Source organism: Cygnus olor, chromosome 1 (assembly GCF_009769625.2).
Source record: "Cygnus olor isolate bCygOlo1 chromosome 1, bCygOlo1.pri.v2, whole genome shotgun sequence".
Taxonomy (NCBI): domain Eukaryota; kingdom Metazoa; phylum Chordata; class Aves; order Anseriformes; family Anatidae; genus Cygnus; species Cygnus olor.
In genome coordinates this window covers 126,098,549-126,125,896 of record NC_049169.1, presented here as the reverse complement: position 1 = coordinate 126,125,896, position 27,348 = coordinate 126,098,549, and the positions used below count along the sequence as shown (strand labels likewise).

At 37.3% G+C, this 27,348-nt stretch overlaps 1 protein-coding gene across 11 annotated transcripts in view; it reads left to right on the top strand.

Annotated features, from left to right (window-relative positions):
• CNKSR2 (connector enhancer of kinase suppressor of Ras 2) overlaps nucleotides 1-27,348 on the top strand; it is a 219,174-nt gene that overhangs the window by 70,221 nt on the left and 121,605 nt on the right. For 10 of the 11 annotated variants that reach the window (XR_005813857.1, XR_005813854.1, XR_005813856.1 and 7 more), the window contains exons 5-6: nucleotides 9,657-9,698; nucleotides 23,548-23,667. Coding sequence is in view for 5 of the 11 variants with exons in the window: in XM_040532074.1 (XP_040388008.1) it covers nucleotides 9,657-9,698; nucleotides 23,548-23,667 (162 nt within the window). In the remaining 6 variants the exon portion in view is untranslated. Of the gene's footprint in view, nucleotides 1-9,656; nucleotides 9,699-23,110; nucleotides 23,228-23,431; nucleotides 23,450-23,547; nucleotides 23,668-27,348 lie in introns of those variants that run through there. The other variant, XR_005813859.1, reaches the window with a different exon arrangement.

Here is a 27,348-nt window from a genome sequence, read left to right as displayed (position 1 = left end):
TCGGGGTAATTTTTGGAACGGGATTAGGCATGGAGTACCTCAAAGGATGAAACATTAATAACAGTCTAGAGGTATATGAACTGCTACCAGGAATAATTTGATGCCTCATTAATTGCTATTGAGATATATGCTGTAAAGAGTAATTTTTTACATAAACTTGAGTAGTGCATGACGTGACATTTTTAAAGTAGCTTATGAAGTCACTCCATGTTTTAAAAACCCAGCCTGAAAAGTCCTGTGAATTTGTTGCCTTTTTTTTTTTTTTTCCATTCTTGGAGAAAGTAATTTCTTTTCATCATAGTTGGACGAGGATTAAAAAAAAAAAAAAAAAAAAAAAGATTGCTGAATACATAAGAAGTTACCAGAAAGCAAAAATGGGCCGGTGTTATTTTGTTGTTGTTGGAGTTTTTGTGTGTTTTGTTTTGATTTGTTTTTTTTTTTTTGTTCAGATGTTTTTCTTCCAGATTAATGATTGACAGCCTCTCACAATGGGGAAAAATGAAATACAAAGCAGAATAGTTTTAACAGAAAAAAGAGTACGCTTTTTGATTCAACATATACTGGTAAACCAATGCAGCTGTTGGATTTTTCTAAGAAATGGAACCTGAGTGGGTCAAGGCGATGGTGAAAGAGTGTAAGGGACAGCTTAGGTTCATTCACACACTGAATGGAAAATACTTAGAGGAAGTAGCAGAAAGTCCATGGAAACTGAGACCAAGTGTAGGCAGAGGGGAAAAATGTGTTCTGGTGTTTCATACATTTCCTTTAAATAAAACGTATTCTTTTCTTAGACTGGTTTATGTGGGCACTGTGTCAGTGCTTGTTCAGGGGCATCATGATTTCCATTTGACTAGAGACAGACAGTGGATATGCCACACTTCTGTAATTCTTTATAAATGCTTAATTTAATCATTAATGATGATGGGTTAAGGTTATATTAATCATTATCAGTAGAACTGAAAAGTGAGACTCTGCATTTCTTTTACATAAGAAACTCAGATTTCCTTTCCAGAGACAGTGTAGTCAGTGTAATCAGGTGCAGTGAAGCAGGATTTCACTTCAGTGTGGTGAATTACGGAAATTGTGTGTTGCTAGGTAGCTAGTGGAAGCTTTGATCATGAGAAAGTGTAGGGTCAAGCTTTATTTCAGGAAGGTAATGGGAGATACATTTGTGTTTGTTTGCTTAAATCCATTAAAAACACATGAAGAATTTCAGATGATCCAATATGAAATGTTTTGAGTCATAGCTGAGCCTGAAATGCTCTCTTCCTAAATATCATTATTTTTTTCTCAACTTCAGTTATTTCCTCTGTTGGCAGAATAACCACCTAGCCACTATATACATCACAAAGTATTTTGCTGCAATTGTGTTTGATAAACAGGATTTCTTTTTAATGACAATACTGAAGGAAAAACAGAAGGTAAAAAAACAAGAGGTTACTTACCTCTAAATGATATTGGAAGTGACTTTGGAAACTTAAGAACTGCACAACACCTTGCACTACAAACTACATTTTGCATGTCAGTAATAAAAGATTTTGAATGCCTGTCACTATTTTTTCTGGGTTAGAAGTGTGGAAAAAGGTGTACTTTTTTTTTCCTTTGAATGGAACATTTTTGCTTCATTTCCAGCCTCTCATCTGTTGATAGTTTCAGTGGATTTTTTTTTTTACCTGCTGAGAATGTCTCTGCATAGATAAATCATCTGAAGTATTGAAATTCAGTTTAGATTGTGTAGGCACTTGGAATCTAGCAAGATATCTGAGCAAGTATTGATGTGGTTTTAGCCAATGCTGAAATACTTGCTGGGGTTTCTAACGAAATAGTGCACCAGCTCATTTTAGAAAGAGTGTATTGGAAGAAGTGTGACTTCTTAATGCAAATTAAGAACTAATATGTGACCAGATCCCAAAGGAAAGCAAAACAATGTCTTTCACACAAAAGAGGGTAGAAGTAATTGGAAATGGAAAATGACTTCAGAAAGAAGAAAAGAGCTTAGTGCCCACATTGCATCTCTATTGATCCAGAGAGCAATTTTTCCCAGTAGTTGCTTGATCTGTGGGTGATTCATGTAAGTTATGTTAAATTTTTACATGAAGCATTCTGTTACTATGGTGATAGGTGCCACTCCACGCAAATTGTTTAAATAATATTAAGGCAATTCTTTGTACTCAGTAAGCTGGATAATTGCTGTTAGTTTGTACTCAAGGGTTGTGAACTTAAAAAGTAAAATAAAATAAAAAATAAAATAAAAAATTGCAGTTTCATTAAATGATCATGGAAAGGCTCTAGGTTTTTAGACGCGTTTGTGTAGGTTGCATAGGAAATGTCTTTTTGTGTAGCATTTAATAGCTTGCATTATATTTTTTACAATAGGGATATTTTTCTCTTCCCTTAGTATCTTAAATGGCGTGTGTTCACCATTCTGTTTTCTCCCATCTCCGTCGTTTCTTACGTATGTTTCCGATGGGGGAGGACAGAGTGGGTTGCTGCAGATACAGATGAGCTCTGGCTTAAAAGTGGTGGAGGGGCAGGTAATAATAACAGAGTGAGGATGCTATAGACCCAGAATCAAGAAACTGCAGGAACTGAATAATTGTAGCATAAGTGGAAAAGAAAAAATATTTCTGAACGGCAGTGGGAAGAAAATGGACAGGATTTGTGTGGGAAGTGAAGAGTAGTTGGAAATGGCACCCAGGTTGTGAGCTTGTGGGACATAAGGTGGTGGAGTTGTTGACAGAGATAGGGAAAGAAGGGGAAAGTGGGGAGGGTTTGGGAAGAAACGTGATTTCAGCTTTTCAGCATACTGTGTTAGGGCTGGTGGCAAATACCCAGGAGGAGACTATAAACTGTGAATGCGAACAGAAGGGATGAGAGATCTGTGACTCATCTGCACAGAGATGATAATTAAAGCAGCATGATTTCAGGAGGCTCCTGAGCAATAAGGAAGAGGTTGCAGAAGAGGGGAGAGCAGAGGATAGAGCTCCCAGGGACTGTGGCGGTCTGGAGGAAGAACAGCCACAATGGGAGACTTCTTCGGAGCAACTCAGTGGGAAGAAACTCAAAGAAAGCACATATGCTGGGAAGTCCACTTATAAATAAAATATAGGTTTTTAACAATGGCTGTGTAACTTTAAAAGTTAATTTTGTATGGCAGCAGCCAAGGACAACCTATGCAAATGCGGGGTTCTTGCATAGCTTAAGAGCTTTCTATTACATTTAGGTAGTGCGACAAGGGAAAGGTATCTCCCCTTACCCTGCAGCCCTGTTTTTATTCCAGACATTTATAATTGCCAATGTCCCAAAGTCCACATCTTTTTCATCCAAATCCTCATCCAAATCCCTGCTAGACCTCTTAAAATCAAAGATGTGGTAAAGCATCACACTAGGAAAGCTCTAACTGTGTCATGTTCCTAATTCTTTGCCTGTTGGCAGAGGAGGATGTTATCTGCTTGCCAGCTTCTGTAGGCTTGGGGGTATTTAAGAGTTTTAGTTTCTTGTTTTTTATGTGGAGGGAGGTTTGGAGGGAAAGGTTTTGAATAGATCTGTATATCTGCCATTTTGTATTTTCTTATGACTGTAATTACTCAGACATACCTGTAAATCACATATTAAGAGTTCTCTAATATCCTTCAGTTTCTAATCATCTTGCTCACAACACAGCGACGTTTTGCCTGTACTATATTGATCAAGTTTATTGTTTCAAAGCTGTCATTGCTTAATCCTACAATCAGATGTATTAGATATATTGTCCATGCATTTTCTACATTAAGTAGCAAAAAGATAACTTGATTACATCTACCTTATCCCTGCATCAATTTCAAAATTATGTACTAATGTCTGAGCCTGAGAAAAGCGATGAAGGGTAATGATAAATAAATCTACTATGAAACTTGTGAAGCTTTTTTTGTCTTCGTGTGTTGGCAGAGCTTTAGACTTTGTCATCATTGTTAAGAACTTTTGTGAGAACCTCCAGTGAAGATTCCAGAAAACCTCACTCTTGTGTGGCTCTCTTGCCATAGCCGAACTGGGCATAATTCAAACAAAATGAGCCTTCCTCGAGCCAATGACATAAATTTTCTGGAGCTGGGGACACTTGAGCAGACTTAAAGAGGGCTTCTTGAAGACAGAACAACTTATTTTTGAAGGTGTTGGGGGGAGGGGGGGCTGAAGAGCCTGGGAGTTATGATCTGACCATTCTCCAGTTAATTATTTTTTATTGCTGCTAAGTAGCAGGACTGACGGACCATCCATTTGACATAGACTGGTATTAAAGGATTCAGTTACAGTTGTAATCAATTTGAGAAGCAAAGGGATTTAAAGGATGGCTTGGCTTACTTCCAGCCAATGGCTGCACTGCTCAAGGAAGGTTTTATACCAAAGGTTTGGCAACGCATAGGAGTCTGAACCCTCTTTTAGCAATGATGTAATTCATTATTTTTGTTACAAATAGAGAACTGGAGTTACATACTTTAGAACATTTTGCGTGACTTCAAAATACTGGTGACAGCAATTCTATCAGACATCTGTTTTTAAGCAGTACATAAAATCTAGCTGTTGCCCTCTTAAAACTAGACATAGAAGATGTGGAGAATTGCTCATGAAAGATGCATTTCCCAAGCGATTTCACCACCATTTTAAAGATTATGTTCCTAATCTTGCCTCTATTTTATCAACAAAAGACTGGTTAAAAAAGTGCAATGCACGCACATGCACGCGTGCACACACACATAAATTGCATTCATGTAGTTTCAGTTGGATTGCAGAGAAAAACACATGAAAAAACAGTGAAGAAACTCCACCAGAAGCACCTCAAAAGCTCCCTGCAGAATGAACGCTGTCATGAGAAGTCCTTGTTTTTCACAGGTTTCTCCAGTTGACTCCACCTCTGTAGCACCACACAGCTTCTTTTGATCGACGCTACTATGGTATGAATTCACAAAGGATGTGTTTGGGCTAACATGTTACCTGAGAATCAGGAGATTTGGTTTTTGTCCTTGGCAAGAATGTAACCTGCTGATGTACCAATTCTACCTAGGAACTTTCTCTGCCTTGGAGGAAAAAAATAAATCAGGATGACTAAATACATGAACAACTAAGACATTCTTCTGAACAACAATGAAATACAGTGAAACAACAACACAGTGAAAGAAGTCCTTGCTTTCTCTTGAGCACTCTCATCTACAGATTACTAGGAATGCTGAGCCATGGCTGAGTTGTTGCTGAGAGAATCAACAAACATATTTTCTGCAATTCTCCATTTTCTTATTGCTTGAATATTTGTATGTATATTATATTTTCTGAACTAGCATATCTTTATTCTCAAACTAAGTCGTGGGGTTAAGAGGAACTTGAGGCTTCCAAAAAGAATACAGTACTGTAGATGCCCAGAATGTGGCCAAACCAATAATAATAATAGTAGTAATAAGAATGATGGCGGTTTCTGGATGGTATTTTGCAATTGCCCTGAGAAGTGTTTGACAGGTAATTGCAATAGATACTTTGACAGGCTGCTGACTCAGACGTGTAATCCACATTATATATATGCAAAAATAGAAGTGTTTTCTGCTGAATATTATCCTATAGTTATAGTACTGGAGAACTGGATGATCTTTTTCTTTTTCCCCTATAGGATCTGTGAGTGTTAGGTTGATTTAGCATGCCTTGTAGACCTCAATATTTCACATTTTGAGTTGAGATTTAATCAACTTGGGTGGAAAGAAAAGAACCAAAGCATAAGAAAAGTGTTGGTGTAATTAGCTGACCCAATTCCCCACTTCTGTGACATACTAAAATAGAGGTTTAGAAATACAGCAATAATAGCAAGAGGAGAAGAAAAGAAATCAGAAAAATAAAGCAGCATAAGCATTGCTTTTGAAAACAAAAATATTTGTATTTTATATATGTTACTTCAGGGGTGAATTGTTCTAACAAAGTGGGAGAACAGGGTGACTTTGGCAGCATTGTCACCAGTCAGTGCTGTTGAATTCAGTAGATCTAATTCTAAGTGTATTCAATAATTCTTACTAAGGGGAATTATGACAGGATATTTGCAGATAAAACTTGTAATTTTTATAGAAACAACACAGAATTATGCTTATGAATGTGACTTCTGGAAGAAACACAATATAAATGGTGCATTTCAGTTGGAGTGTAACATCAGTCTTGCTAGTCTTACAATTAGATTTTAAAATTATACTTTTTTCTTTTTTTTTTCTGAAAGTAAAAGAGACCTCTCTCCTTGATTATTGAGGTTTCTTATTGCTCTTTTTAACTTCTCCTACTACATTTTTTTCTCTTCTAATTTTGGACTTTTTTCTTCACTTTTTATTAAGATTTTAGCCTAGTCCCATCTGCCTCTACAAAGGAAAGGATCAAAAGGACCTTTTGCCTGTTTTGATACATGAGGTAGAGCTGCAAGTAGTGACCAAGAAAAGCTGATGTTAGTAGTTAAGTTGTGCCACTGTATTGCCCTTTTAGTTCTCTGTCTTTGCGGACAGTATTCTCATTTTTGTCTGAAACTACTATTGGCCAATATTTGACTACATCTTTAGGAAATACAAATTAACACAGAGTTTGGAGTACAAGGAAAAGAACTGCATTTATTGCTTTATTAGCAACCTGCTCTATTAACATTTTAGGAAACAATATACATTGAGAAGACAGCCTAAAGCTGGTTGAGATCAGGTTTTGGTTGGTTGGTTAGATAGAGATAAATACCCTGGCTTCTTATTTTTTTAATTTGTTAGTGAATATTCATGTGAAGTTCAGACAATAAACAGGTAAAAGCAAAACTCCTCTTAACGATATATGCATGTTTCAGTTCAGGGGTAATCATAGTATTCTTTCACTAGGTGAATAGCGAATTTTTATCTTGTGTAGGAGGAAAGCTTGGTTGCAGGTTTTTTGTGTGTTCCTGGTTTCCTGAAGTAGAAAAAAGTTGAAGTTAGATTTGTGTATGATCTGTTTCTTACCTTAATTGTAATGTTTTGGTGCTGTGGGTAAACAGGTACTTAAGATTTTTCAGGAGTAAGATATGTTTGTAGTCTAGGTATGGAAGGAAGAGATGTTTTCCAGCTTTAGATGGTATGCTATTAAGAACAAAAATTTGTTCCTAATTGCATAAGTAGTGACTCTCTTTGTTGTTCTCAAGTGCTTTAAACTCTTTTATTTGAAATGAAATGGGTATGTAAAAGCAGTAATTGTAAGTGGTGAAAGTCCACAGTAAAAAGCATTCAGTTTATCATTGTACATAAGGGATATCTGAAGAGGGTGGGCTCAGTTATCCTCAAAGTAGTGGAGTGACTTAAAAGATCTAAGGGGAAATAAACTGTTGACTCTGAAGAAAAGTGACATGTAGGTTTTGCTCTTGGGATCATTCAAAAGCAATCTCAGCCCCTATCTCCAGGGATGGCTGCGAGAAGTTACAACAAGCTTGCTACGATGCAGGGATTGGCTTTGGTGACCTTTTGTAGGTTTCTTTGAGTCCTAGACTTCAGGGCTGCTCTAGGCTATGCTCACATGTATCTCTGCACTCCTTCACATCTCCCTCAGTTGAGGTTTGAATAGTTGCATGTCATTCCTGTATGGAAAAAGTATATTTTGGATTAATTTTTTTTAACCTAAGCATTGTTTGCTTTCTTCCAATTTCTGTCTTCTATTTACTAAACTATTTTTCTCTTGCCTGAATAGACAAAGCAGCATCAACCTTTCCTGTGTGTAAGGAGCTCATATAGCAATTCCTCTTTCCAGACGCTGAATTTGTAGGTAGTTGTGTGATGAGGACAGAATTGGAGGGTAAACTCACCTGTACTAATACACAGGCAGTGTATAGTTTTCTACTTGCTTTACTGTCTTTGGTAGATTCAGAAATGTGTTTTTAATTATACTCTGGGTTTGTCAGAAATAAACATGTTTCTTTAGCTTCCTTCATGATTGTGTAGAAGAGTTTCATTTCAACAATGTAGCTGTGTTTCTTCCTTATTCATTTCTTTCCTGGCTGTAATGAACCTCTATAGTATTTAAAAAACCAGAATCCTCCATCCCTTAGCAGTGAGAATTCTCAGTGTCCTGTGTAAGCTGAATGTTAGACTTATAGTAAGCTCTTCAATACAAATGAAATAATTATGTCTGCTTAGAAGCATATTTTTTTAAATATAAATGTTGAAATCCCTTCATTTTTGCAGAATGATTCATAAGAAACCATGCAGAACATAGATGTACCCAGATTGAAAATGTTATATGCCTTCCCACATATAAAAATGAAATGCGTGTTTTGCTACTAAGATTGCAAATACTTCATTGATGTCTGCATATAATTAAACGTGTTAGATTTTCTTTCCGGCTCTACATACTTGCAAATGTTTCCTGAATGCCAACAGCTGTTATTAGGAAAATACTCCCCGATAAACCTGCTGCTTCTGCATAGGTTGTTTTGTATAAATCTTAAGAACACAGTGGCTGTTCTTGCCCAAGTAATGCTAGAAGCATTTCATGATCTAAAATTTCATTTTTTTAAAAAACAGTTGCATATAACAAAGTTGTTTTCAAAGAGAATAAACCAATTAAAAAATGAAAGGACCTAAAATGTGAAAATTTAGTCACGTTTTTCAAGTGAGTTTTTTAGTAGGTATAAAACATCCATTCCAAACTGAACTTGTGCTAATTACCATACAACCACAGCATCTGGTGAACTTAGGAAAGAGTGGCTCTTTCACCAGTGTTGGTGGCATTTCACATGCTCTCTACCTTACTAATTCCTGTACTTCTAGTTCTCTATATCAACTGAGATTTTGGCCTGTCAGGAAGAACTTTCACAGTCCCCAGCTTCCCATCTGTTAGTCTTCTTCGCATTCCAGGTAAGGTGGTGACGATGTGCATACGGTCTCCACCAGGCTCCATGTAATAAGATGGTCCAACTCAAGTTTCCTGTGTGTTTTTTATTCCGTGTTTCTCTTCCCTCCCATTCTATGGAGTGCTCTAAACAACCAACGTTTCACTTTTCTTCTTCTTCTCAAGGTTTTCCTTCTCTTGTTTGGTGGGGTGTGCAAAAACGACAGTGCAGCTCACTAGGAATTGTTCAGCGTGGTTTTCTGACTCTCTCTTGCACAGCTTTAAATGGAGGAAAAATTAAGAAATAAGATTAGTTAACCACAAGTAAAGCTGAAACAGTGAGGGAGGGAGACATTCTTGTACAGTGGCTTCAACTCTTTTTGTTTTGCAGTCTTGCAAAATTTTCAGGGAGAGTGTCTCCAGGACAGTGTATTTAAAACAATTCTGGTTTTCAAGGTGACCACTAGAAGGAGGCCATACTTTTCCCCAGTCAGGTCCTGCTGGTTGAAGCCACTCGGCTGATGTGTTTGACTAGCTGGTATGTACCAAAAGGATGTAATGTGGCGGAAGATCATTACCTATCTCAAGGAAGGAAGCAATAACAACAAGTAGTGAATGGGCATAGGCATTTACCAGTAGTTCCTTTTGGTGCTAGATTCACACTTTGGTTACATAAATCTATCCATTCTAATTGAGACTTTGAAATCTATTGCTTTATTCCAAAAACTTTGATTATATTTAATTATTTTTAAGGATAAATCTGGGAAAGTTGATTGATTAGATCAATTTAGATCAATTTTGTCTTTTCTGCTTTACTTTTTCAGGATTGCACAGTATATGAAACAGAGAATAAAATTCTTCATGTGGTAAGTAGTTTTGGAATTTTTATTAATAAATATATTTATATCGAATACATAGGATTCTATCTCTGTGTTTTGTGCTTTTTCTGTGCAATACCCATGTAATAATGAACTAGTCTGGGTATGACTGGCTGCTGAATATATGGAAATAAGTATGAATTATGTTATGTATCATATATATCATATGAATATGATATGAAATAAGTGTGAAGTATGAATATGATTGTTAGGAAAGCCAAACTTGGCATATGAGAAGTCTGAAACTTTGCAAGGGCTTGTGTTTTAGTCTAGTTCACACCCATCTGTTATTTGTAAAACATGGTTAGAAGAATGATTTTGAAAAATGGGATTTTTTCTAGAGAGCTGTTTGCTGGGCTTTTATGAAATCGTATATATTTGTTAGTAATATAGCTTCATTTATACGGCTTTATTTCTCTTAGGATTGTGGAGCTAGTCCAGTGATAAGATTAATGCAATACTTTCCTGTTGAATTCACAGAATAAATACAACTGTTTATTCCCAGAATCTGTAGTGCTATTGATAACAAATAAAGCGGGTGAAATTCATGAGAACTTAACACCAGAACATAGGATGCGTTGGAAGGGCTGATACTTTGGGGAATGGAGAGTCAGAAGCTTGACCACAACTTGTCTGACACAGTACCTAACTTTCAGATATTAAATTGTCTTTCATGTTGTGGCTATGGTTTAGTGAGTATTTAGTTAACCCTGACCCTGCTTCTAAACTTTCAATATGAAGTTGCTCTTCATAAGAGTAAATAATGAAATTAATCATATTTTATCTCTCACTTTGCTTCACCTTTAGGTATCTTTTTTTTGATATCTTATTTGTCTTATTGTAGTTTAAGCCAGAAAAAAATACTTTAAAATATGATCTTCCCAGTTACTTTTGCTATACTTTTTTATTCAGTGCTCCCATATCAAATGCATGGCAAACTGAATTCTGTAATCTTTTGACACTTTGATTTCACAGTGATGTGCAATAAAAAGTCTCCTTGTATTTTTAAGTTACACTGACATTTTTCCCCCTTGGGACACAAGGAATTTGCATTTTTAGTTGGGCTGACATCATCATCTTTGCTAGGCTGATCTCTGTAAGCATTTAAGTAATGAAGTTTTTAATTGCATAATCTTGGCAAAAGTTGAAGTGCTGTAAGTTTGAAATCATTATATAAAGCCTGGTTTTCAATACATGCTTGTTTTCTGCTGTAAGAGCCAAGAGTTTTGACATCTGCTATATACAGTATATATCATTTGCAAATTAGCAAACAGGATTGGAAAGAGAGCTGGCAATGTTTAGAGCTGATGAAACATCAGTTAATGTAGTCTTCAATGGACAATTTTGAGGAAACCAAGGGATTCATTTAAGATATGTGAATGGAAAAATTTGAGACAGGTTTCGTTATAGTTACATGAAAACTAACTGTACACGATGAAGTTATATTACCTTACATCATTCAGATTCACACAGGCTTATTTCTTTAATCTACAATAACCACTTTGTGGTGACAGGTGGACATATAAATTATTGTTGAGAGCTTAATTAGGGTCTACGATTAGTGCTCAAGCTTGCAAGGAAACACAAACAAACTGTTGAACTGATTACAAAAGCTTAGGATTAAAGATGACTGTAGGTGTTGTACGTAACTTGGATTGTTTCTGAATGTTGCATTTCAATTGATGGATGGGATTTCATGAAGCAAAAACAAACACGGAAAGAAATCTGTGGCTGAATAATTAAAAGATGGGATTTGAAACCATATATTGAATTTGAAAGGGAATATTTTAAAAGCGCAAATTAGAAGTTTGAGGAAAGAACTGAAATTGGAAGTAGTCTCTGTTCCCTCTAACTCCTCTCCTAGGAAGACAGAAAAAAGTGTTGTGGCCTTAGCTAAATAGACAGTTAAAAATAAAAATAAAAAAAGAAGAAGAAAAAAGGAAAAAAAAAAAAAAAAAAAGGAAATCTCAAGATCTTGAGAGAGAGCATGGTATGTTTTATGCCAGTGTCAAACAAGGCCAAGTGCTGGGTCCTGCACCTGGGGCACAACAACCCCAAGCAGCGCTGCAGGCTGGGAGATGAGTGGTTGGAAAGCTGCCTGGCAGAGAAGGACCTGGGAGTATTGGTTGATAGTCGGCTGAATATGAGCCAGCAGTGTGCTCAGGTGGCCAAGAAGGCCAACAGCACCCTGGCTTGTATAAGAAACAGTGTGGCCAGCAGGACTAGGGAAGTTATTGTCCCCCTGTACTCGGCTCTGGTGAGGCTGCACCTCGAGTACTGTGTTCAGTTTTGGGCACCTTGCTACAAGAAGGACATCGAGGTGCTTGAGCGAGTCCAGAGAAGGGCAATGAAGCTGGTGAGGGGTCTGGAGAACAAGTCTTATGAGGAGCGGCTGAGGGAGCTGGGGTTGTTCAGCCTGGAGAAGAGGAGGCTCAGGGGTGACCTTATCGCTCTCTATAGGTACCTTAAAGGAGGCTGTAGTGAGGTGGGGGTTGGTCTGTTCTCTCACGTGCCTGGTGACGGGACAAGGGGGAATGGACTAAAGTTGTGCCAGGGGAGGTTTAGGTTGGATATTAGGAAGAACTTCTTTACTGAAAGGGTTGTTAGGCATTGGAATGGGCTGCCCAGGGAAGTGGTTGAGTCACCATCCCTGGAGGTCTTTAAAAGACATTTAGATTTAGAGCTTAGTGATATGGTTTAGTGGAGGACTTGTTAGTGTTAGGTCAGAGGTTGGACTAGGTGATCTTGGAGGTCTCTTCCAACCTAGACGATTCTGTGTTTCTGTGACATTAGTTACCTTTTTAGATATCAAAATGGACTGTGCATGCTAGAGGTGAATGTTAATAAGAAGGTTCTCTGATATGAAAAAAATAGTAGTAAATTTTAGTAAAGGCATAGAAAGAGTCTTAAATGAGAAATATGGAAAAACTAGCAGATACTGGGGGGAGAGGCCACACACACAAGTAGTATCTATAGAGAAAGTAAATTTTCTCAAATTAAAAGACGAAACTATTTTAAGTCTGTTCTCTGAGTACATTTCCCATTATCAATCCGTGCACTCTCGTTTGGGTAACAGAAATGTATCTGGCTAGCATTGGATCCAGCTAGCTCTGAGTGATGAAATACCAACGTATAGCTGTGTTAGCTGGGGTGACTTACAGAGGAACTTGAATTCAAAGCCATGAACTCTTCCTGTATGATTTCATGTACCACGTTCTCTTCTTGACAGAACAAAGCAAGGTTCCTCACAGAAGTGAAAGGCAGTGACTTACAACTGATTAGCAATTAATGTAATTAGCCTGTGGAAATTGTTGTTGCAAGGTATTGTTCTCACTAAGGGCTGAAGTAAAATTTTAAAAGCTCCTTTTTACCGAAATTAAAAAAAAACAAAACAAACAAAAAAACTACAACTATGGAAATCACAGAATCGTCTAGGTTGGAAGAGACCTCCAAGATCATCTAGTCCAACCTCTGTCCTAACACTAACAAGACCTCCACTAAACCATATCACTAAGGACTACATCTAAACGTCTTTTAAAGACCTCCAGGGATGGCAACTCAACCACTTCCCTGGGCAGTCCATTCCAATGCCTAACAACCCTTTCAGTAAAGAAGTTCTTCCTAATATCCAACCTAAACCTCCCCTGGCACAACTTTAGCCCATTCCCCCTCGTCCTGCCACCAGGCACGTGGGAGAATAGACTGATCCCCACCTCGCTACAGCCTCCTTTAAGGTACCTATAGAGAGCGATGAGGTCTCCCCTGAGCCTCCTCTTCTCCAGGCTGAACAACCCCAGCTCCCTCAGCCGCTCCTCATTAGACTTGTTCTCCAGACCCCACACCAGCCTCGTCGCCCTTCTCTGGACTTGCTCGAGCACCTCCATGTCCTTCTTGTAGTGAGGGGCCCAAAACTGAACACAGTACTCGAGGTGCGGCCTCACCAGAGCCGAGTACAGGGGGACAATCACCTCCCTAGACCTGCTGGCCACGCTACTTCTTATACAAGCCAGGGTGCTGTTGGCCTTCTTGGCCACCTGAGCACACTGCTGGCTCATATTCAGCCGACTATCAACCAATACTCCCAGGTCCTTCTCGGCCAGGCAGCTTTCCAACCACTCATCTCCCAGCCTGCAGCGCTGCTTGGGGTTGTTGTGCCCCAGGTGCAGGACCCGGCACTTGGCCTTGTTGAACTTCATACAGTTGACCTCAGCCCATCGGTGCAGCCTATCCAGATCAAAAATAAATATAATAAAAATAAAATAAAAATATATAAATAAAAATAAATATAAAAATAATTTAATAAATAAAATAAAAATAATATAATAAAAATAAATATAATAATAATATAAATAAATATATATAAATATAATATAAATAAATAAATATAATAAAAAAAATCAATAAAATAAAAATAATTTAAATGGCAGGTACATACTCATTCCTTCGGACACCAAGACATTTTCCACCTTAGGATCACTGGATCCAAGTAGTTGATTTTTATCCACATCACTTATTGGTGGTCCAGCAATTTTACTTCAGAGCAGGTGTTCTGAAGGTTCTGGGTTGAACATCCCCATCATGATGGGGATAACCCATCACAAAAGTGTTATTTTGGACTGGTTCAGGGGCTGGAGCTAAGCAGGCACACACCTTCTGTGGGGATGCTGCCCCATTCTCAGCAGAATGAGCCTACTTTGTGCTCATCCAACCTGCCATCTGGGCCAAATCAGGGGGCAAGAGGGTGTGTGGGCACTGCCGGGGGATGTGAGACCACTTTGCTGCTATCACAATGCATCTATGGATACCACCAACGTTAGCGAGTCACTCATTCTTCACACTTCCCTCTAAAGCATGGTGAAGGTGGCAACATCCCGCACGAAAGGCAAGATCCTCAGTTAAATGACAGCTTGGTTTGCTTTAATTAGGTAGGGTCAAAAAATAGTTAATGTGCTCAGATTCTAATGGCAGTAATTTCTTTTGAATGACCTCTTTCTTTCTGAGATCACAGTGTAGGAGTTCATGTGGAGAGACTGCTGAATCACCTTATCCATAAATAGTATGTTTTAATGTCAACAAACATACTCTGAAGTCAGCTTTTTGATGAAGACACGATATTCTGTGGAGACAGAACTGTATAGCTTCAGCGCTGTGTTCAAGAAAGAAATGTTTTCGTTTACTCTTGAAGCAAGTGCAGCTTCAAATGCTGTATAAAAGCATTTTGGATGCCTCTCACAATGTTAGTAGTAAGGTAGTAAACTAGTTTGTGTTATTCAACCAAACATAAAATGTAACTAAAGGAAAAAGGTCTTATAGAAAGCTGATAAAATTTGAAGAAGAAATTGCTAACTTAAATTTTGTTTATTTCTTCCAAATGGAACTTGCAGATTGTGTCTTTGGGGAAGAAAAAATGTCTCAACTATAATTTTCTGCCCTAGAATTGTAGGTGTTTTGAAACAATTACTTTAAAGTATATTTCTTAAAGTTATTTTCACTGTGAATTCATTCATAGAAACACTTGGTTTCTGTGCAATAAGAAGCATAAAACCACACAGGAATAATGTGTTTTGCTCATTAAAATGTTGATGTTTCTGAAATAGTCATGAAAACAGAGAAATGCTTCATATTTCTATCATATTCTCAGTATGTTTTCTACCATATTTCTCAGTGTGTTTTTTCCAGATTACTTTTCGCTCATGTAATGAATAAAGCCATGTAATAAATAAATACGTAAATAGTAAAATTGTAATAATTTATTAATATCATCAGAAAATAAATATAATCAGAAAATAATACCAGCAGAAGTAGATGACAATGTAAAATATAAAAGAATGGGTTAAATATAGTTGGCCTAAATATGAAGTGATAAACCATGTCTTGGTTTACTTTAAAACTGAAAAGTAGTATGTTCTTGCTAGTTTATATTTAGAATCTTTATATAAATTTAACCTGAGATGATAAAGTGTATGGAAAACTGCTCAACTTGAAAGGGTATCAGTTCTGCTTATGTGGGGAGTTAAGTTAATGGTTGCAAAAGTCTGAATGGAGATTTAAAATCTTTCAAAAATAATTCATTGATTCCTTCCAGCTGTTCAAGGCTGTATGTGATGGAAGTATCTAGTTCAGATTAATTCAAGTGAAGCAGTATAGTATTAAAGTGAGAGCAAAGCAAGAAGGACTAATTACAGAAAGCAGAAGCGAGGCTTCAGTCAGATTAATAAGTTTTTACTTTTTTTTTTAGTTTAACTTTCTTAAATTTATGTTGCTTTTCCTGAAAAAAAGTGTGGGTTTTTTTGTTGCTGTTTATTTTGTTTTTAGAGTTGGAAAACTGTAGAAAGTAGAACCGTAGAGTGAAATTAATATTTGGAAGCTTTTGAAAAATGTGAGCTATTTAAATTATTATTTTTTTAAGTTACCAGATTGAAAAAGAAAAGAACAAGTAATGGATCAGGATGTTGTCTTTTCACCAAGAGCCTTGCAGAGAAACCACAATGATAATAATTCAATCCTTCCCACTTTATTTGAATATTTGTTATAGAGCTATAATGGACTAAGAATGCATTGTCAAAAGTATCATTTTGATAATCTTATTAAAGAAAAAAAGTAATCACCTGCTTCTTTTCAAGAGTCTATACCTTGCAAAGAGGGTCTAGCAAACTCCACTCCAACGGAAACCATTCTGTCTGCATCCAAAATAAGATTGAGTTCACTGATTAAACTTTATGTACATAAAAACACTAGTCCAGGCCCAGCCAGTTCTAAGATTGCTGCAGTTACTGAGGTATTCCCTACAGTACAAGAAATGTTTTGGACCAAAATTAATTGATTAATAATTATTCCATGTGGCTTAAGCTAACTGGTTAGACTTTATAACTAGTTAGACTTACCTGAATGCTCATGCAGCAAGTTGCTTTGTCTCAGTCAGTTGTAACTAAGCTTTATTTATTTATTTATTTATTAATCCCAAACATTAAACTTAACATCACAAATACATTTTTTCTGACTTCTCTTCCCCTCAGCCCTGGGAATGTGTTTAAGCCAGGGTGCTTCCGTATTGCAAACACTTGGCAAAATAGATTTAAGCTTGTTCACTAGCCTGGGTAAAATTAAGGGCAGGATTGAATAGAAGTCTGTTTGTTTGACCCTAGAGCTGCCTGCAATGAACAAGTCTCTTTGAAGGCAGCCATGTCCATGACCACCTCCACTGTGCTGCAGAAGGCATATCATTTTGCCAGTACAAAGTAAATTAGCCACAGAGGATCAGGAAAGATGCAAGTAAAATGTAGATACCCTGATGTCCTCATCCCCTTAGCTGGCAGAAGGAGCGATTGTGGAAAATCAGTTAGAAATCAGTGCACTACAGTCCAAAAGCATGGGTAAAACCAGTATGATCTTTCATTCTTCATGCTTTGGGACATAAGCTGGTTGCCTACAGAGTAAAATAAAACATTTCCCCTTGATTTTCTACCACACAACTAGATGCTTTTTAGTGATATTTTTCATCCTCCTTTGAATCATTTAGCTTTGTACATAAAAACTGTGGTGTAGGTACAATTTGCAATTATGAGTTTGTCACTGAATAGAGAGGAAAATTTATTATTTAAAGTGCAGTGATTAGTTATTACTAAAGAGAACTGTAGGTAAAGTGTAAGGCTTATATTGAGAACAGGGGCTGCGTAACAAAAGGAGAAAATGTTATCATCTGCTGATTTCTCTCAGTTAATCTTTTGTAACTTGCCTTTTTTTGGCTTTGCCAAACCCTTTTCCTTTGTCCAGATGGCCTGCATGCTGAAAGCTAAGTGTGGCTTGAGAAAGGCCAGGCATTTTTAATGCCTGCTGATATTTATGGGAGCAATTAGATGCTCATTTTCCAGTGCATCTTTATGTATCTAGTAACTGATACTTGCTTATCATTTTCATATCTGCTTCTGCAAATGTATAAATGTAGCACATGGACACATGGAGATACTTAGAAAAGTTATTCCTCAGTGGACTTTCATTGCATATCAGAGAACACCTAACCCTACTATTTTCCTGGAATATTTCTCTATGAATTGCTTAAAGATGTACAGTGTTTACCACTTTACCACTGAAATGGCATTGTTCACACAAAATTATCTCCTAGAACTGTATCTTACTCATTGAGTAGATTCCCCTCTTATCTGCAGTACAAGTAACAGCAGCTGTGCATGTTATTTTGACAAGGATAATGAGCAGTGGGCATGCTAACATACTCTTTATTATACAGTTGTTTCCTCTGCTGTATTAAAATATATCTGAATTGCAGACTGGTTGAGGTTGGAAGGCACCTCCCCCCAAGTCTCTTTTTCTCCAGGATGATCTGTCCCAGCCCTCTCAGTCTCTCCTCGTAGGAGAGGTGCTCCAGTCTCTTCATCACCTTGGTGTCTCTCTGTTGTACAGCCCCTAGTATGTCCATGTCTCTTTTTTACTGAGGGACCTGGAACTGGAGGCAGTACTCCAGGTGCAGCCTCACCAATGCTGAGTAGAGTGGAAGGAGCACCTCTCTTGCCCAGCTGGCAATATTTTGCCTAGTGCAACCCAGGGTATCATTAGGCTTCTTAGCAGCAAGGACACATTCAGCTTGGTGTCCAGCAGGACCCCCAGATCCTTTTCTGCAGAGCAGCTTTCCAGCTGGGTGCCACATCCTCCATAAGGTTCTGAGACAGTTCCCCTTGGCCTTTTGCTCATCACCATCTGTTGAGAAGTACAACCACTGCGTACGAGTGTGCATCTTCTCTGCTGAAGTCAGAAAGTGGCAAAGGGACAAGTGCTAGATTAATTTGGGTAACATTCCTATTTGTACCTTGCAAAGGTGAAAGAAAAGATGTCCAGCTCAGGGCTGAAGAAAAGCTACAGCCCCCAAATTAATTTGCTATATTTACAAATCTATTAGGTACTGAAGGACCAGACAGGTGTTTTTAAATTGCATTACAGTAGGGAATCAGCAGTTACAAAAGTATGATAAAACATCCCAATCCTGTTAACAACATTTTCATAATCAGAAATGTAGTTTTACAAAGTAACAAAAGGTAACTGCCATTTGAGAGAGAACGTGAACCGTACTGTCATCACATTTTAGTGAAACTAAAATACATGTCTCTGATACAGCTTGTGCTGGATAGTTATGATGAAAAAATAGTCTTCGCAAATTGTTTGGAACAAAATGAGTAACACATGTACACTGTTGGTGTGCTTTTCTTCCACTTAAATTAATTGGGTAGCATATGTGCAAAATACTATGTCAGTCCATTACTTTCCATCAAAGGAAATATTAGTAATAAAAAACAAGGCATTTCTCTCACCTGCATAATTTGTTCCATTTGCATCTGCCAAGGTGAAAGCTCCAGTGAAGTCTGGAGAGCTTAGGGAAAATTTAGTAAAGCACTGAATATAATGTTGGATCTAGACATTTAGAAGTTGCTTGAATGAGCTCCCAGGCAATGTATATGGAACGAACCTGATGAGCTGCTGTGAAGTGTTTAGGAAAGCCACGAACCAGGACTGAGATGTTTCTGCACTGACTACGGTGCTCTACACTGCACGGTGCAGGTCTATGTAAATCTATACTGTGCATCTACAAATTTCAATATTCCAGGCTTGGGCTTGGTAAATGTGGGCAAGTTTTCAACAGGAAAGAGTACTATATCTTCAGCCTGTACTTGCTAGACTTCAGATCCTTCATTCTGATGTATGATAGTATTAGAACTTTTATTTTAAAAGCTGAAGTGAAATAACATCCCCAGTATAGGTAGAAGGCTGAACCTCTCTTGCTAATTTCCTCCTCTCTCTCACAAAAATGAAGAGGAAATAATTGTTCCAAAGTGGTTATCCAGCATGAAAAAAATCTGCAAAGGACATGTGTGCTTAAAGATACACAAGCTGTGCCACCACCTTAAACTGAGAAATTGAATTCAGCAGAAAAGGACTTGAGGTAAATGCATTCTGCATTACTCGGTGTACTGTCCTTTTATGTCTATTGGCTCTTGGCTAATAACTAAAGTAAGCCTCACAGCCTTCTATAATCCATTCTGAGATTATTTGTGGTACTTGCATTTGTGTCAGGAAATGCATAGTTTTGGCAGTGTCGGCCTCTGGTCATGTTTTCCGTGACAGCCTGTGTACCCTTTCCTTGCACTGGGGTGAGGACAGCTACTGCATGCCAGTGTGCCCCATGCTGTTCTTGTTCTTTAACCATAGAGCGTTTAATGAAAATTATTTGAATGTATAACGGTTAAGGGAGACTTGTGAGATTCTGTAGGTATTCTAACACAGACAAGCTTATATATTCAGAAGAAAACTGGAGGAGTTGCTAGATATTTGCTTATGGCAGCCGAAAGTTTTGGGTGGTTGGGCAGAACGTAGATCCATCACCCAAAAAATTGCTTTTTTCTTCCCAAAGTCTTGAAATTATGTTGGACCAAGAAAACAGAAAGAAAATGCATGCTATTCTGAAATTAGATGAGCAGCTTAATTAAAAACAAATCATCTACTCATTCCTTTGGTGCTGTGCAAATATATGTGAAATACAGTAAATCCAGGCAACACGAATATGCCAGTTCATTATGTAATAGCAGTGAGTCTTACATTCAAAATCTTCCTACTAAAGAAAAGGGCAGTTCTCACAAGTATTGAACATATTTTAATGAAGTTAGGTTGCTGGACAAAGCTCTTCCATAATTACTAAGCAAACAATGTAGTGATTAGGTCTCATTATCTGAATTGACCATTTCTTGAGAAACTCTTTGTGGGTTCAATTAGTTGTCTTACTGAATCATTCAGGTCCATTAGTGCTCTTTTAAAAGGAAAAGAGTTAATTCTGTTGGTCAGAAGCTGAGAGCACAATTCAAGAATTTTCTTGTTTGCTTTTCTGTACCTTCCATTTTCTTTTGGTGTTTCCTGTCACCTCTGATACTAATAAATGGTAATAAACCTGGTAACATTTAATGAAATTTTAGAAGCTCTCTGTCTTCAACCTGGTCAGATCTGGATATTTGTGACGTGGAAAAGATTTTATAATAGTGCAGCAGAGTTTTGCCCCTAAATATCATTCTTCTGGGAAGGTAAATATGCATGCATCCTCACATATTGAATGAGACCTTTCATTTTGGGAGGGTCATAGAACAGGAAGCCTTAATCTGAAAGTGTGTTCTCTAACTCTAGGGTTTACACTAGGGACTTTGCTGTGGCTCATGTACTGTGCCTGGAATGTGTGTCCTGTTGGACACCAGAAGATGTCTAAGATAGAAATAGAAATATCTATATAGATAGAATAGAGATAGAAATATCTAAGATAGAAAGAAAGTTACAAGATCTGAAAGAGAATAATCTTTAAGAAATGCATAGAAGAACATTGCTTTTTTTTGTTGTTGTAGTTTTGTTTTTTATCATAGTGACATGGTAATTTTTGCATCCAGTTTTCCCAGAGCTCCTTTTGGCAAATATCCATACCACCTTGTTCCAGAATTGTACCTTATAGAGCCATATTGGGATGCTGATCTCCTCAGGCTTACAATACAGACCGTCTATGCCCCCTCTGACAGAGAAGCAGAGGGAGAGCAGCTGCCCCAGCAAGCTATGTAATGCCTCCCAGACAGGCTTCTGTTCAGCGTCACATCATGGACTTGCCTAACTCTTCACCCTTCTCCATCATCTGCCAAGGCAGCCAAGGACTCTTGTTTGAACAGGGAGCCACATCTCCAGTCTCTAAATTGGCATGCCTTCTCTTAGGTGGTAGGAACACTCCTAGGCATTTTGGCAGTGCCACAGTAAGGAATAGGAGACAAAATCATATATTAATTCTTTATAAATGGAAGTTGCTCTGAAGCTGCTAGGGACTCAAAAACATAGTAGTTTTTGAAGAGATTAATAGGAAGAATAGGTGGGTGAATACAAGTGTGCAGGTATATGAAAAAATCAGTTGTAATCGTCAGAAAGTAATTTATAGTGTAGGGCTTTTCTCTGCATGTGGGGAGCGGAGTGTTCTGTAAGTCTCTAAAAGTGATTTTTCAGTAATTCTCAGTACAATTACAAGAGAGATGAAAATACAAATAACAAACCAGTATTGTATTTGAAAATAGAACATAAACAAAAATACCTACGTTTACATTTTTAATTATGGAATTTTATGTCATTTTTACCTTTTTAAAAATTTCAGCTTGAAGTACTTGTTTAGTATCCAAACAGCCATAAAAGTGAACTTGATCACAACATTATTTTTGTCACTTTTTCACTTCTCCCTAATTCAAGCAAAGCACAAAGCATTCTTAACCTCATTTTAAATGTCTCTTGACGTCCTTTTTTTCAATAATGATTCTGCATCATGAAATAAAGATAAAGCAGAATGGATTTGTGTGTGTGTGTGTGTGTATATGTGTGTCTATGCTTGAAAGTAATATCTCTAGAAGAAGGTCATGTTGGTAATATATGCTTTGTTATTTTCCTTTTGATTTTAATTTGTTTATTCATTTTCAACATCATTCAGTAAATATATACCATTTATATGCTATCACAATTTATTGTTCATAAGTAATTTAAAGAGGAGAAAATTCCAGTGTGATGGTCTGTAACAGGATCAAGTCACTTTTTTTTTTTTGTCAATGGGGGTTTTTTACTTTCTTTTCTACATAAGGTATATCTGCAGTTTGGCACTAAGAATTCTAATGGTGATTTGGCAAGGGTGTTATATCCATTTTTATATTTTATTTCCATATGTTGTTGTAGACACTTTTACTTGAAAAAGTATGCTTTGCAGTCTTGGAAAAGCTATGGGTGCAGCAGTTGGGTGTAGTTGTGTTTCAGTCATTTGAGGAGACTGGTTAGCTTTAATCTTTTAAATGTGAGGGCAATTAAGCTGGTTCTTAATTGCTTTTGCAGTTACCCACAGTTGTGAGACCAGACGAATGTTCTGATCCCTGAATTTGCTGACAAAACACACATTTGGAAACCTGAACTGAGAAATCAGTTTTAGCTGCTGAAAGAGAATTCCACAGAAAACATTGAAACTCTCAAAAAATGCTTGCATACAGAAATATGAGAGAATGCTAGAAAATAAATTATCACAGCTTCCCTGCCTCTGACAAGAGGGAGTTAGTGCGGAGAAGATACTAAGTCCCCATTTGACAGCCCCAGCCCTTTTAGAAACTTTTTTATTTCTGTCTTGCTACAAAGGCTGCCAAGGATAATAGGTTTAAGAATTATCCCATCATGAAGAGGTTATTTATTGTAATCTTCATGCCTGCAACGGTAAATCATACTTGGCACCAGCAGAGCATGTGAGATTCAGACCAAGATCAATTAGCATGTTTTATTAGCACAGTATAAACTTCAGAGTTAATGGGAGTTGCCCGTTGTTGTTAAGAGCCTGATTTTCATCTGTGCTGAACATCTGCCCTTTCAACTGAAATTAATGGGGCATGGGGGCACTTAAAGTCTGCAAAGGGTTTGGAAAGTGGGGTCTTGGGGTTCTTTGTGCTCCCTGCATGCCTGAGCACAGCTCATGGGTAGGGCACCTACTTGTGAGAGTGCATGGGATCAACACATGTGGTCTCTTCCTGTCTTTACTGAGAAGCAAAAGCTTTTGCTCCTTTTTCTCCCCTGATCTGACAGTGTGTCAGTTTGGTGTCATCACAAAAAGCAGATTTTGTGTTGCGTTGCTGACTAATGAGGTCTTTCCTTCTCCTCCCTCGTTCCCCTCTGCCTTGTAGATTCAACAATGTGAGCGAGTATGTACTTAAAAATGTGATGTTTTAAGTTGTAAGCTGATACCCAGTTAGCAATAGTATGTTTATTATGATATTTTGTTTTGTTTTTTCCTTTCTAGTGTAAAACACTCTCTGGCGTCTGTGATCACATTATTTCACTCTCTTCTGATCCACTGGTTTCCCAGTCAGCTCACCTTGAAGTGATCCAGCTTACAAACATCAAGCCAAGTGAAGGGCTGGTAAGAAGTACGCAGTTAATCAAACCCATCATCCAGGATGAGAAAGTGTTGTTGTTTGTTTGTTTGTTTGTTTTAAATAATTTGTATATATGGAAAGGAATAGGACATTTTAGCCATTTTTTTCAAGTCTGAAAATAGTTCAATTTCTCATGCTAGTTTGATTTCTTATGCAGCTGGGCCAACTGGGAAGTATTTTGTATGGCTGACCAATGTATGCAAAAAGTTTAGTGAACAGGAAGAAATGAACAAGAAGCTCTTGCAATTTATACCAGCTCCTGAGAAATGGTTCAGATTGTTCTAGCATCTTGAAGTCTGAAGGGATTTAAATTACTAAAATCAACTCAACCAAGAAGTTTGCGTGGGTTTATGCACAAAAACTGTCAAATGCTGGAATATGTTTCATAGTATCTCAGGGATATAAAGCTGTTTTATAAGTTTTTCAGAGGCTGTGCAGCACTGCTGAGAAGCAGCTTATTGAATTTTATTGCAAGAACTCTGCATACTTAATCAGGTGGTTGTAAAGTCATGTGCAGCCAGTCTGTGTTTGCTGCTCAAGAGCTGACCACTGATCTTTTGTTTGCTCAAGTATCCAATTTCCACTGCAACACAAAACAGATAACAATTACAGCTCTATTAATTTACATCAATACTAGAATCTCTTCCGACAAGCCTTGGAGAGAGCAGAAGGTGATCAGAATGCAGTTAACCATTTTTTGCCTAATGAAAAAATTTGCAACCCATGCCCAAGTTTACTTTTGCTCCATTTGCTTGAATAAAAAGGACTATTGCTGTGCTTTTCTCTGCAGCAGGTTTCTAAAGTTGTTGTTTGGATGCTGTAGTTTTGGAGAGTATTTTGGCTTGCAGGTTGGTAGTTGTTGGGTTTGGGGTTTTATTATTTTTTTTTCTTTCCCTCTTTTTTGACAAATTTGGTATGTCAAGGTATTTAATTATACACTAAGTTAATTTTTCTATTCTTCTGGTAAATCATAATTACAGTATGAGGAAAGAAACACTTTTGGAGAACTACATAGTGCCTCATGTTTTGGTCTACTACTTGTTTTCTCCTCCACCACTGGCTTTTTTTTTCCTCTATGAATACATTTCAGACTCTTCCTCCAGGATTTCATCTTTCCACAGGTTCTCTCCTCTCTCTCTTTTCTCCTGTAAATTTCTCACTCTTCTGCCAGCCCACTGCAGTAAACCTTTCTAAATCCTGGCTTCTGCTGTAACGAAGAAATTTTCCCCCTTTCTCTCAGACACCTCTTTTGGAGTTTTGTCCAATTTTAATCTTAGCTTTTCCTTTGTCTTGTGACTTTTTTTCTTTTTCTTTTCTTTTCTTTTCTTTTCTTTCTTTTTTTTTTAACTCTCCTCATTTAAGTCTTTCTGTAGGGTTGTGTTAATACCCACTGACTGAAAAATGTTAAGACCAGTATTTTTGTAAACAAGAACATGTTTTGTGGGTCTGTTCCTGCTTGCTAGATAATCAGATAGAAAACCTCTTCCTCCTGTGTGCCTCTGTTTTCTACCCTCTGTCTGTCTTGTCTGTTTAAACTGGAAGTTCTTAAGATAGTGCTTTCTCTTTTAATATGTATTTGTGAACCAAGTGAACAGGGTCTTGTTGCTGACTGAGAAGTATCATGTCATTGTAATGAAAAAATAATTGTATTTATTTTTGAAAAATGGAAAATACCCACTATGCAGTATATAAGCCTTAGGAGGACGCTATGATGCTTTGATACTGTGATGTTTTTTCCACTTTGTCCTTGCCTGTTTACCACCATTTCTCTTTCCTCTGTATCAAGCTGGCTCCTTTAGATTGTGAGCTCTCTGGAGCAGGAACCTAGGACTACGTATTTGCACCTCATAGTGCATATTGTACCTTCCAGTTTTTACAGTACCAGTTTTACTAACAGATCATCTTTGTCAGGTTGTCCTTGGTACTTTGTACAAAAGCTTTGGTTCTAGGCTACTGGGATTTTTTTCTATTTATTTTTTTTTAACTAATATTTTTCAGTTAATACATAGTGAATGTGATTCAGTAAGTGTTGGTTTAAGGAGTAAAGGTAGAGCTTGGAGCTTTGAATGGCATCATCGGGAGTGCTTGGATGAATGTGAAGCTCGATAACTTCTGGACCTTCTTCTGTGATTCGTACAACATTGGAGGCGGAAAATGGATTATTGTCAACTTTCTTCTGCGTTTTGGACCCACATGACAGTTCTGTGCTGGCTTTACCAGTCACTAAATAAAATCCTCTGTAAAGATGGAAAGACTTCAAGCAGAAAGGAAAAGGGCATGGTTGGCTGCTGACTCGGAAGATGTTTTTTCACCTAGCTTAAACAACATATTTAAAATGTCTCAGATTTAATATCTAAGAAGTGGAAGTAGATCAGGGAGAGGAAAAAAAGAAAGAAGAAAAGGAAATGTAAAACATGGTAAATATATGATAAACATACGATGGATGGAATTGAGAAAATGATTGGAGCTTTTACAACATAAAACAGATAGAAGCACTACCAAGATGTTTTAATTAACATGCATAATTCCTTCACTATATTTGACTACTTTTTTTTTTTTTTGTGGAAACGTAAGTATCACTCAGAGGTAGATGTAAATGGTCAGACTAATACCTTAATGCAGAATGAGTAGACAAATATTTTACAGGGATTGCAACGTCTTATTAAAAGTAGCTATTGCTTATCAAAAAAAAAAAAAGCTAAATAATCTGGTAAGGAATTTTATAGGGTGTAATGTGGAGAAACTCTTATGTACTGGGTAAAGATGGAATGCAACATCATGGGTGAGTCTTGGTATTTCTTTTTCTTATCCTTCTTCTTTATCTCTAGTGTAGCCCATGTGACTGGCTACATACACGTTCTCCAGTGGGTATTGCTACAGAAGGAGAGGCATCCTGCAGCAGTTGTGAAGTAAGGGTGAAAAAGGAGTTGTCAGACTAGAGAATTATTCTAAAAAGCCATAAAATTGATTAATGTGGTCAGCTTTGCAATCACCAGCATGCAAATCATAATAATTTCTGCCCCCCCCCCCCCTTTTTTTTTGAGGACTTGATAAGAGTTTCATCTATATCACTAGGTAGAACTTAATTTCATGTGTTTTTCCACTATTGATCTTATAGAAGGAGACAAAACTGGCTAGCTTAAGTAGCATCTTTTGCCAGGGGACAGACTAAAAAATATTACTGTTTGAAAACAGTGAGTGTATTTAACAAAGAAGCAGAATACTGTATGCCTCTTCTTAGACAAAAAGCAGGTTACTACGTTATAGGTGCCCTTCTTCCTTGGAAAGTTTTTCTTCAACAGTACCTTTCTACTTATTCATATTTTTTTAATATAGAACAGAATATCAGAGAACTGTGGTATGGAGGAATCTCAATTTCTCCTGTTTATATTTTCATTTAATGCTATTTCATGTATGTGATAACTATAGTTGTCATATAGTGAACCTAGTCAGTTCTGTGATAGGATTTCAAGTTCAAGCTATTCACCTAGCTTGCTAGATTCAGAAATGCAAAGGTGAATATGCTTGAACATTAGACTGATTGTGCTTGGTTCCTCTTTTCCTGCTGAAGTGAACATAAAATGAGCCTGTCACAAGAAAAAGTACTCATAAAATACAAGTTGTAGATAGAGCACAACATGGCAGTTACTTAAAGGGGCACTGCT